Here is a 12,510-nt window from a genome sequence, read left to right as displayed (position 1 = left end):
ATATGATGTCAGATTTTTATGATGGCCAAGTACAAATCATGAACATGTCAAAGTTATTTTATGAAAGAAAGTTAAATACAAATACCCACATAGTGTACAGTTTAAGATAACTCCACTTACAAGAATTTTATGAAATTTCTATATGAATTTTTAAAAGCCTTTATCACCCGTATATTTAAGACCACCTGCACTAGGAGCTCTCATGCTTCAGAACCATCTTTCTCAAGGGCGCCATCTATCCCAGAATCAGAATTGCCCAAGTAGGACTGATTACTGATGACTGTCATTTCCAGATGACTGTACCACGCATCCTAGTTAAGAACCACGGGCACAAGGTTCTTAAAAAGCTAGACATGCAACCACCATACAACCCAATCCTTCTACTCCTATGAACTTGCCCAAGAGAAAAGAAACCCTATGATGCCACAGAGACTTGAAACACTATTGTTCACAATAGTTTTATCTGCAGTAGCCCAAACTGGAAGCAGTCCAAATGTCCATTAACAGGTGAACGGATGGGTAAACAAATTATGGTATAACCACGTAATAGAATATTATTCAGCAACAGAAGGAATTGAAGTATGGAGATACCCAACAACATGGTTCAATCTCAAAATAATTATGCTAAGCAAACAAAATCAGATGAAAAAGAGGAGAGTATGGTTCTACATATACAAAATTCTAAGAAATGCAAACTAATCTCTAGCGACAGAAAGTAGATCACTTTTCACCTGAGACCTAGAGGACAGCGGTGGTCGGGAACAGCATGAGGAAATTTTGGGGGGTGGCGATATATTCATTATTTTTATTGTGGTGATAGTTTCATGGATGTCTAGATATGTCAGATTTCATCAAGTGGTATTCTTTGTTTTTTAACATATGTGTTGTATTGCGCTGGCCAAAAAGTTCATTCAGGTTTCTCTGTATACCGTTATGAACTTTTTGGCCAACCCAATTTGTGTGTGTGTGTGTGTGTGTGTGTGTACAAAGTATAATTATATATATGTGTGTTGCTTTTTTACAGCTAATTATATCTCAATAAAGCTGAAAAAATTGAAGGCACAGTGGAAAAGTCATGAGCTTTGGAAATCCTAATATATTCTACTACAGATATTAACATAGGTAACCTCGGGCGAATCACTCAGCTTCTTTGAGCTGCAGTGTCTCCACCTGAGTAATCATCTGTGCATCCTTACCTTGATCACATCGTGCCCCCTTCCATCCTGGGCTGCAGTAACAGGTTCCGGTGATGTGGTCACAGGTAGAGTTGTTCAGACAGTCACATATCTGGCGACAGCCATAGCCATACGTTCCTGCAGGGCACTCTGAGAAGGAGATGAGAGTCCAATGTAGCTCTCCAGCCTTGGGAACCTGGGGTAAGGGTCTCACTGTATGATCTGGTGTGCCTGGAGGCCAGCCCTTTCAGGGGATCCCTGTCCAGGGAGACCTGAACCATCCAGGGTGGCCTCCAGCTGGCTGGCATCCTCTGAGTCACGCTGGGACTCTAGAGGCCAGGCGGCAACGGACTGGAGACTGAGACTCTCATCACAGCTCTTGGCTCTTTCCGAGTCTACATGCCCTCCTTGATGGAGGTTTGTAGAGAGTACGAGGAATCCCAATAGACCTGATGAAGATCATCATTAAGGGCAACCTGAGATGATGCCACCAGGCAAAACTATGGGATAAAAGGGGACTACACTGAAAAATACAAACCGGAGATGCTTCCTTGGGAAGATGCATATTTTACTGTAAGCTTTAAGATCTGCCTAAAGGCATATTCTGCCTTCAGTTCAGCTGGGAACTGGGAAAGAGGGAGAGGGCAAGTTGGTTAATTTTCTAGGTAAGAACTTCATTTACCATGTGTGTGCTTGGTCGCTCAGCCATGTCTGACTTTTTGGTACCCCATGGGCTCCTCTGTCCATGGAGATTCTCCAGGCAAGAATACTGGAGTGGGTTACCAAACCCTTCTCCAAGGGATTCTTTCCAACCTAGGGATCCCACTGAGTTCTCCCACATTACCGGTGGATTCTTTACCGTCTGAGCCACCAGGGAAGCTCTTATTTACCACAGAAAGCCTCAAAATTTGGATTTGCAGGTTGAAGTCTGAGACACTAAAATAATGGGATTTTTATGATATAGTTGTGTAAGAGTTAGGCATGAATTTCAAAGAATAGGCTAGGCATGTTAAATGTAAAAATCCTCATGACAAAATAAAGATGTTTTTTGTAAAATGAGCAGCAGGGGGCGATGCACAATTATTATCAGAGTTCTCTGTCAGACACAGGGTTTCTGTTTACATAGGAGCATTAGGAGAAGTCTCCAAAAATCGGGACGTTTTAATTTGATGTTCAGAGTAATCATGGAAGTACTTTAAGATGTGCTTATTTAATAAGACTATAAATAGTCTAGCATTTAAGTGAAAGTCAGTTTAAAGCCTATTCTGGTTTCCAAGTATATATACACGTGCATACATGTTTAGGGGGGCTTCCCTGATAGCTCAGTTGGTAAAGAATCCACCTGCAATGCAGAAGACCCCAGTTCAATTCTTGGGTCAGGAAGATCCACTGGAGAAGGGATAGGCTACCCACTCCAATATTCTTGGGCTTCCCTCATGGCTCAGCTGGTAAAGAATCCACCTGCAACGCAGGACACCTGGTTTCCATCCCTGAGTTGGGAAGATCCCCTGGGGAAGGGAAAGGCTACCCACTCCAGTATTTTGGCCCAGAGAATTCCATGGTGTCACAAAGAGTTGGACACCTCTGAGCGACTTTCACTTACTTACTTACTTATATGTTTAGACATGTACACACATAATTACATGTGTAGACATGTACACACATAATTATATTGCATACACAAAGTGGTGTGCAGGCAACTGTGCGACCAAGTACCTGTTTCATGGTTAAATGAACTAGCAGTGCAAAACTAAAATGGGGCTATCTTTGTCCAGGCTGACTCCTGAATATCACTCTTGGTATTTACTAGATGCAAGGATATGCAAATATATTCTAGAGTTTAGGGTTTGGGCTTCCTAGGTGGCTCCAGTGGTAAAGAACCTGCTTGCCACTGCCAGAGACAGAGATGCGTGCGCGATCCCTAGGTCAGGAAGATTCCCTGGAGAAGGAAACGGCAACCCACTACAGTATTCTTGCCTTGAGAATCCCATGGGCAGAGGAGCCTGGCAGGCTACAGCCCATAGGGTTGCAAAGAGTCAGACACCACTAAAGCAACTTAGTACAAGCACAATTCTAGAGTTTAGCAAATAAGATTGAGACAACCTGACTGTCCAGTGGTGATATGAGGATCTGGGGAGGGAGCCTGATGGAGGGAGCATGATGCTTTATTGCCAAAGCCCTGCCGACCTTTCCAGGCAACAATGCCCCTACAGCCATGTAATCTCTGGTACGTCTTTCTCAAGAGCACACCCTCTGTAAGCAGGAAGCGTGCTGCACCTTTCCTGTCATTTATAATAAGAGAGTGAGCCTCATAAGCTCTACTGCTGCTGCTGCTGCTAAGTCACTTCAGTCGTGTCCAACTCTGTGCGACCCCATAGGTGGCAGCCCACCAGGCTCCCCCGCCCCTGGGATTCTCCAGGCAAGAACATGGAGTGGGTTGCCATTTCCTTCTCCAATACATGAAAGTGAAAAGTGAAAGTGAAGTCGCTCAGTCGTGTCCGACTCTTATCGACCCCATGGACTGCAGCCTACCAGGCTCCTCCGTCTATGGGATTTTCCAGGCAAGAGTACTGGAGTGGGGTGCCATTGCCTGATTTATTCAGTGTGAACGCTGAATGAAAGTCACAGAGAAAGGAATAATAAACTACTCTGAAACATTAAGTCTAAGGCTAATGTTCTTACAGCCCTGGGAGCAGCTGCATAGCTGATGGAATAGAAATGGAAACATGAGGATGGGGGATTCCTACGGAGCATACTCTCCTTGAGTGGGATTTTTTACAAGAACAAAAAAATGAAGGCAATATATTGTCTGGAGGGTTGTTAAGATTAAGATGAGGAGTAGTTAGTGGAAACAGTATAAAACCACTATCAAGAGAAAGTTGTCAAAAGCGTAGCCATGTTTGCACAGACTCACCCCCGCCCCTATAGTGGATCTGGCTCTGGGTTCCCAGCCCCTTTGAGTGCATACTCCTCTTGGGTTCCTGTGGGCTTCTTTGGTGGCTTGGATGGTAAAGAATCTGCCTGCTAATGCGGGAGACCCAGGTTCGATCCCTGCGTCAAGAAGATCCCCTGGAGGAGGCATGGCAACCCACTCCAGTATTCTTGCCTGAAGAATTCCATGGACAGAGGAGCCTGGTGGGCTACATCCATGGGGTCACAAAAAGGACACGACTGAATAACTAACACACACACCTGGGTGCCCAGCCCCCCTGAATGCACATTCCTCCATCGTGAGATCAGGTTCTGCCTCTGCCATGAAGAACACTTGACTGGCTCTTTTAAAGCTCTGAGCAGCCACGTTTCAAAAACAAGAAGGGGAGGAAGAGAGAGCCAGGATGAACAGATGGAAAATTTGAATACTGTCTTCATCCTCGTAGCCACACCCCCTCCACCCAGATCACTGTCAGTTCCTCAGAAGAATTCTGAGGACAAAGACAGCCAGCAAGAATCCCAAGGTGGCCAGGTCTCTGGGAGGGGAAATCAATGGTGCTGGGAAGTGACCAACCATCAGCTCAAACACCCTCAGAGCTGTGGGTCCTTCCTTCACATCGCCAGCTATGTAGGAACACCGACTCTAGGGAAACAGCAGCACCCAGAGATGCTACGCTCTCACACTCACTCTGTTCGCAATGCTTCCCCATGAAGCCAGTGCGGCAAGTACACTGCCCGGAGATGTGGTCGCAGTCGGCTCCGTTTTGACACTGGCATACCAACGCACAGTCCTTTCCATAGAAGCCCAGGGGACATCCTGTGCGGGAAGGAAGGACAGCAGAGTCAAGAGGCCATCGAGGAGAAACTCAGCTCTGCCTCCAACGTGTTTGAATCTGAAGGATGCTGAGCCAGTAGAGAGAGAATAAAGATAGTAATACAGTCAAAGCTTCTTACAACAGCTTTTGTGAAGTCCCAAGTTGGAGCTCTTTGGAGGAAGCTTCCTGAGCAGAAGGCAGAACAGTTCCATGCCTGGGGCAGTTTAACCATCACTTGTATCCCAGGAGGCAGGCTGCTATCTTCTTCTTCTTCTTTTTTTTTTTTTAAACCATTTACTTTATATTGGGGTATAGCCGATTCCAGTTTTATGAGAGTTTCAGGTGAACAGCAAAGGGACCAGTCATACACATCTATATATCCACTCTCCCTCAAACTCCCTTCCCATCCAGGCTGCCACATAACCTTGGGCAGATTTCCATGTGCTATACAGTAGGTCCTTGTTGGTTATCCATTTTAAATACAGCAGTGTGTACATGTCCATTACAAACTCCCTAACTATCCCTTCCCGTCAGCAACCATAAGTTCATTCTCTAAGTCTTTGAGTCACTTTCTGTTTTGTAAGTTCATTTGTATTATTTCTTTTCAGGTAACACATAAAAGGTTTGGTGTCTTCTTAAAAAAAGCATCCCATCAACCCCTGGATGTCTGGGAACATTTCTTTTAGTTTTTTTTTCACTCAACTATTAGAATCTTGGATTCAAATTCCATGAATTGAACTGAGTACTTTATGCTAAAATTGCCTACATGCTTCTACTTACAATACAGAATGTCTCCAAGTCTGCTACTAGGCCTGTCTTCTGTATCTGTTACTAATTTAGATAATAGCATCTTCTTCTGCAAAGATATATAGTAGAATTCTGAACTTAAAAAAAAAAAACAAAACTGTACTTCATGGGTGCGTTGTTAAAAAAAAAAAAAAAAGGCAATGAGCCTTCTTACTGCTGCACAATTTTCAAGACAAAGACCACTGGGCCGAGGACATGCACAAGCCCTCCTGGCTTTCCTGGGCCAGAGTGGCCCTGCAGGAGAGCTCAGGGCTCTCCGCCATCAAGAAAGCTTCAGTGCAGGCTGTTTCCATGCATCACATGTGCTTTTTCTTATAGTGGTTTTAAAGAAAGTTCATGTTTCAAGAAACAGAGGCAGAGTAAGGATGCCAGCAAGTGACATCACTGCTACATATCCATTTAGCACCTACCCTGTGCCAGATTATTTTCCTACATCTTCTCATGAAATCTTTACAGTAGCCCAGAAACACAGGGATAGTCTCCCTCTATAGAAGGGAATCGCGTCCATGTGACACAGCCAGCAAATGGCAGGATAGCAGGGCCACGATACAAACACAGGGAGGTCTGGCTCCAGACCCCACGTGCCTCCCACTGAGTTGTGCTACTTTTACTTTAAAAGGCCCTCTGATTGAAGCAGGTCCCAATTTTAGAATTACACACTGTAAGTTTTAAGTACTTTCCCCTGAAGAGCTGAAAAACTTCCTACATATACAATCTTGGCAGAATATGTTTGAGACACCATCACAGCTCAAGGTCTACATCTCCTTCTAGAAACTTCCCAAAGACATGTTCAACGTATTCTCTAATTTTGTTCTCTAATTAGTATTAAATAAGAATTGCTTAACTTCTGACCCATCTTTCTTCCTTAGCTCATTTTCGTGATTTGAAATTATATATTATTGTCAATGATCACCATAATGCGTGCTCTCTTGTCTTGCCTCCTTTATTGCATTGCAGACAAAAGGGCAGAGATCAGTCTTTTTTTTTTTCCCCACAGCACTGAGCTGTGAATTCCTTTGTACATTATACCCTATAATGCTAAAAGTCTCCTAGAAGAAGAGGTGGTGAGGACATTATGGGATATAAAATGGAAGAAAGAATGCGTGGTTCTTGAAGCATGATCCCTGACTGATATCACCTCCTGGAAGGGCGTTAGCAATGTGGATTCTCAGGTCCCACCAAGACCAGCTGAATCAGACACTCTGGGAGCAGGGTCAGCAGTTGTACTAGTCCAGTCAGCCTGGTGACTCTGAAGCTCCCTAAAATTCTAGAACCTCTGAATCGGTCTTCTCCCAGAGCGCACATTAGGTCAGGCAGTGAGGCTTGCTGTGTTCACTTCATTTCTAGTAACTGTCACTTATCTCAATCTTTGTGCTACTAGAACAACTGAGCCGTATAACTAGGGCCTGGTGAAAGGAGAGAAGAGAAAGAAGCTGCACGCTGTCACTTACGGCACTGTTCCACCTCAGCGTCCTGATATGACCCGGGGACAGCAAGCCTGGAACGTGGCAGCTCTTAATCACCCAGAGGAATTCAGACGTCTAGAGGTCACTGGGTGAAGAAACCCTCCAATACCAGGAACCCTGATGAGCTCAGCTCATCCATGTGCAGGGTAGGGCCGTGTCCCCAGGAGTGCCTCCCCCCAGCCCCGACTTTTGGTGAGCCTCAGAAGGCGTGCCACTTACTCTGAGTGCAGTAGAGCCCTGTCCAGCCCGGAGTGCATTTGCATTCCCCGTCGTAGGCGCTGCAGAAGGCCCCGTTGTGGCAGTTGCATGTATGGATGCAGTTCGGGCCCCAGTGCGCAGGGGGACAAGCTGAAAGCACAGCACAGCGTGGAGAGTTCAGTGCGAGTCCCTAGGCCAGCACCCCACAGAGAGGATCCCACCCACCTGATCCCACCTGTCCACAGCTCCTTCAGTGGACGGGTCAGCAGTGAGCATCAGGACTGAGAACGACCGTGCTCCACACAGGGCTCAAACCCAGATGGCGATGCTGGTGCCAACGGTGGCCATCACTATGATATGATATTCATTCACATGCTGCAGACCGAGGTGGGCAGAGCAAACATCATCCCAAGCTTACAGAGTTAGCTATTTAACAAACCCACACTGAGCACCTAGATATGCCCAGCGCTGTGCTAGGTCCAGGGGAGACGGCAGATAACAAGGCAGGGTCCACAGCATCCTCTGAAAGCTTACATTTTTGTAGGGGAGGCAGGCAAACCAATCAGCCAGCCACCCAGCCAGCTAGTCACCCAGCCAGTCAGCTAAAACATAAGGGCAGTAAGGACTATAAGAAAAAATAAAATAGGGAAATGGGGACAAAATGATGGGAGCTATTCCTTTATGGAAGGTATCTCTGAGGAGAGGACATTTGAGTAGAGATTAGATGGGCAATATGGTGTGACTTGAGGTAAGTACTCAAGGTCACATAATTCTTGTCTGTGGTCTCTAAACCTGCACTTGTCACTCCACTCTAGACTTGTCCCGAGAGGCTTGTTTTAAACACGAAGGCTCCTATTTTCATGTGAGAACAGATTTACTATAAACACTCTTAACTGGACGAAGCAGAACATAATCAAACTAAATTATCAGGGGTCATCGCCTATCAAAGAGCAATGAGAACCTCAGATAAAGTAACATAAGATTATGGGGGTAAAATGATTTGCTTTATATTCATACCAATGCTTCAAGAACATAACTACTTAAAAGAAGGAACACTTACAATTTCTATACGGTTATCCAGTAGGGAACATGGCCCCCAAAAGATAATACATAAATGTGAATTAATTTAAAAAAAGAAAAAAATTTCTCCCATAATTGTGTGTACCGTTTTTGCCCAAGAGCAAAGGGAAAACAATATGACACTTGAAGTCTGGAATGAAGCTTTGAATGGCTTCTGAGTACAAGACCCTCATTTTGCAAAGGAAAATCATTTCAGTGAATAAGCAAAGTGCTAGCTGTTTAGGTTCTTTCCAAGGCATGAGTTAGATTTAAATACTGTAAGCAACCCCCAATTAAAATAAATAAATTTATAAAAAATAGTAATAAAATAAAATAATGCAAAAAAAGATTTAAACACAGGATCATTGCAGAGAACTCTTAATGAGGGGGGAAAAGCTACTTAAAATTTTAAAAAAATCTTCTAACTATTCATATATTATTTCTTGATTATTTAAATACTCATATTTTGATCCTAAAGAAACTGAAAACAAATGGAAATACATGGCCGACCGGTTGTTCCCAAACAAGACTTACGTTGAGAGCAGTCACTGCCGATCCACCCTGGGTAGCACTGACAAGATCGATCAATGGGGTTACAGGTTCCATTGTTGGTACAGGTACAAATTCCTGCACAGTTTTTCCCAAATCTGCCACTGGGACACACTGTGAATAAATTATAGGTCAGAAACTCATAATGACATCTCATCTCACAGAAGCCTAGACTCTTAGGATAGGAAACGACTTTAAAGGTCATCAATCCAGCTGTCCCTCTGGGAAGGTGCTTCCACTCCAGAGCATCCCTCATCCTAAATGGGCTCATTTTTGCAAACATCTGAAGCCAAAGACCCTCATGAAGGCATCACAAACCAGGAGACATCACCACACTTTTAGAAATCTCTGTTGGCTTCTCGCTCAGGGAATCAAAATCCTCCCTCATATTGATTTTTCATGGAAGGCTGTTTCCAATTAAAACTGAAGAGTAGCACAGCTCAAAGAATAAAGAGATTGTGCTGGACTGGCAAGCCAGCTTTCCCAAAGCTCAAAGCCATATTTACAGAAGCTGCAGACACAGCATACCAGGAGCCGCCGCTAGCTGCAAATGCGTCCTTTGGGAAGCCTGAGGACAGACTGTATGGGGTGTGCTCACCACCACATATTTCTGCCAAAGTCTGCGCACCCTACCTTCATTGCAGAGGGCGCCTGTGAAGCCAGGCAAGCAGTCACACAGGCCTGTGATGTGGTGGCAGGGCCCACTGCTGTGCACACACTGCGGGCACGTCTGGCTGCAGCGATGCCCATAAAAACCAGGGGAGCAGACTGAAAACAGAAAGGAAATAGTTATCTTCCCTGAGACATGTTTCTCCTGTATTCCACATAAGGATCTGGTTCAAGTTTGGGATAAAAAAAATTTATTTTTAGTGATATTGAGAATTTTCCAAGCATAAATCAACGACAAAAGGAATAAGGGCAGTTTTTAATAATGAAAAGAAGCTAGGAAACTCTGAATTGCTTGAGGGCAAGCAAATGTCTTAGTTCTCTTTATTTTCCCATTTATGGCCCCAATTAGCTTGAAGCTTGGCATAGAGCAAGGGCCTGGAGAATTTTCATTGAGCAAATAAATGAGAGAAAGAAAATTCTAAATACCAACAAGGACCAAATAAATACTCACATGTTAATCCTTTATTCTTTAAGAGTCATTACTGGCAATAAATAGATCTACAGTCAGAATCAAAAGATTGTCCCTCCTCAAAATGGTTCAGGTTAATGATTGTGATTGAAAAGTGAAAAAGCAAAATGCTTCATAATTAGGTTCTTCACAAGACATTATTTGTATTTAAGTATAGAAAGACAGCATAGAACTCTTAGTACAAAAACTAATCATTAAAAAATAGAATAATGTATCTTATAATTAGTCATATATTCATTTTTTATTACATTTACTAAAAGACTAGGGAAATCTTATGGATTCATACTCTCTAACTCAAAAATTCTATTAACCCATGTCATCAGTCCCCATTTTTAATTCTGCAATCCTTTTCCCCCAGAGCACTGGCTTTCAGATTACTAGCAGGATGTATAATTTGCCAGTAGGTTTGGCTGATGTTGACTTCTGGTAATTGAGGTAAGGCCAATGCCAAAACGGCTGAATAAAATAGTTACAGGTCAATGGATTTCTGGAACACCATTTGCAAGGTTTAAGGCAGGATCAGGAAACTGACGATGGTGCCAATGAGGCAATGAAATCATTACTGAGAAGAAATGGCTAGAGCCCCATCTGTTAGGTTAGTCCTGAAGGATGGAAAAAATGAAGCCTTTGGGGCAGGGCTATGGAGCAAGGACAGCTCTGTAAAGGACAGGATGACCTATGCCACTCCTCTGCCCTCGACTGCAACAGATCATCTCTATGAACTGAGAGATCAAAATTGTGTACACGGTGATCTGAGAAGGGAAGACGGGAGGTGCGGGCTAACGAGACACTTACTTCTCTGACAACTGGTGCCTCGGAACCCTGGTGCACACTCACAGATGCCGTCATCGGGGGAGCAGGAAGCCCCATTTTTACAGTAGCAGGTCAGGGAGCAGTTGGGGCCCCAGCGCCCCTCAGCACACACGCTGTCACAGTGGACACCTGAAACGAGGAACACAGGCAAGGCTGGGTGAGACGCTGTGAGGGTGGACGCCTCGGATGCTAAGTCAGAGACCAGGACCAAGGTCACCATATCACACCTGAGTTATCATGGGTAGCAGTGAGCAGGGATGATCTAAAACTTAAAATCCACTTATACACAGCAGTTCATCATCATATATTGTATCATATATCATATCATCATAACATTAAAATAACCCCAGGACTATTCTCTATAGCATCATGAAGGAGAAGGAATACAACATCTTTGTTATACTGATTTTTCTTCCTTGGAAGGAGAAAGCAGAGAAGAAGCCCAAGGGCTCTGTCAATTGAAGGCAAAATTTATCAAAAATACTATATGATTTAGCCGTCAGGGCCTTCCTTCCTTCCCCATTCTTTATTTTTTATAGAAAAGTAGGCAAAGCATGGAAAGATAAAGTAAGAAAAAGGTGGTTAAATAATTTTACATAAAGAAAATCTTCCCCTGGAGCAAACAAACATAATCTTAAAATATTTTGAAAATACATTATGCAAGACAGAAAGATATACTAATCTGTGCCACCAAATTCCTCTTTAAACATTTAATCCAGCACAGGCAGGATATCACAAATGATGTTACTCATAGCTGTTGTCTAAGTGATTGATTATTGAGAACCCATATGCAGGTATTTAAATCTTAGTCTGGAAACAGAGAAACTTTAGAGTCAGTCACCAGTGAACAAATGCCTAAAAGAAACATACAGAAAATCCAAAGTTGCAAAAAATAAAACCAGGTTTTATTTCAGATAAATGGAAGTCTCCTTTGTAAATTCGTATTCAAAATACCATAGGGGCCTCTTTCTTGTAAGTCACAGTACTTCACAACTCAAAGAAATGCTCTCTTTATTGAGAGGCAATAAGAATGAGTTATAATTAGGAGTGAACCAGCGACTGCTGGCCTCCGACCAAGTGAAAACACGGTAAGAACCAGCCCACTCCCACTCCGACGATTCCAGAATGCGAATTCTGCTTGCACTGAGGAGGCTGACAAGTCCATGTTTTGAATTACAGTTTTTGCTCTTAAATTGATTAGGAGAAAAGTTACCATGGCCTGAACCTTAACACAGAAGCAGTTCCAAACCCTAACGTGAACACTGTTAATTGGTGGCCAGTCATTTCTACTGAAATAACTCCACTTTTCACTCTTCCTGGTTTTCTCCATCTGAAAGTCTTCCGCGTGGTAAAGGCTGTTAAGCAGGCATGAAAAAGCACAGGCCTCATTGTGTCTCGCTGGAATTGACAACAGACTGTTATTTCAGCCTGGACTGCTGGCTGAAGAAAGGCGAGCAGGCCTGTTAGAAGCCAACTGGGGTTTAAGTGTTCCCCATAGAATAAAATGCAGAATTCTGGTCTACTATGATTTTTTTCCCCTTGAGCTCACAAATATTTGA

The 12,510-nt window shown here is 43.6% G+C and overlaps 1 protein-coding gene across 2 annotated transcripts in view; it reads right to left on the bottom strand.

Moving 5' to 3' along the window:
• Positions 1-12,510, bottom strand: part of MEGF10 (multiple EGF like domains 10) — a 178,648-nt gene that overhangs the window by 15,107 nt on the left and 151,031 nt on the right. For both annotated transcript variants that reach the window (XM_027547016.1, XM_027547017.1), the window contains exons 14-19: positions 10,934-11,080; positions 9,634-9,768; positions 8,986-9,114; positions 7,414-7,542; positions 4,795-4,923; positions 1,197-1,325 (exon numbers count right to left, since the gene is read on the bottom strand). In XM_027547016.1, coding sequence (XP_027402817.1) covers positions 1,197-1,325; positions 4,795-4,923; positions 7,414-7,542; positions 8,986-9,114; positions 9,634-9,768; positions 10,934-11,080 — 798 coding nt within the window. The remainder of the gene's footprint in view (positions 1-1,196; positions 1,326-4,794; positions 4,924-7,413; positions 7,543-8,985; positions 9,115-9,633; positions 9,769-10,933; positions 11,081-12,510) is intronic.

The sequence above is a fragment of the Bos indicus x Bos taurus genome, chromosome 7, assembly GCF_003369695.1.
Source record: "Bos indicus x Bos taurus breed Angus x Brahman F1 hybrid chromosome 7, Bos_hybrid_MaternalHap_v2.0, whole genome shotgun sequence".
Lineage (NCBI taxonomy): Eukaryota > Metazoa > Chordata > Mammalia > Artiodactyla > Bovidae > Bos > Bos indicus x Bos taurus.
Note: the sequence above shows the minus strand (reverse complement) of the source record. Positions and strands in the feature narration are given on the sequence as shown.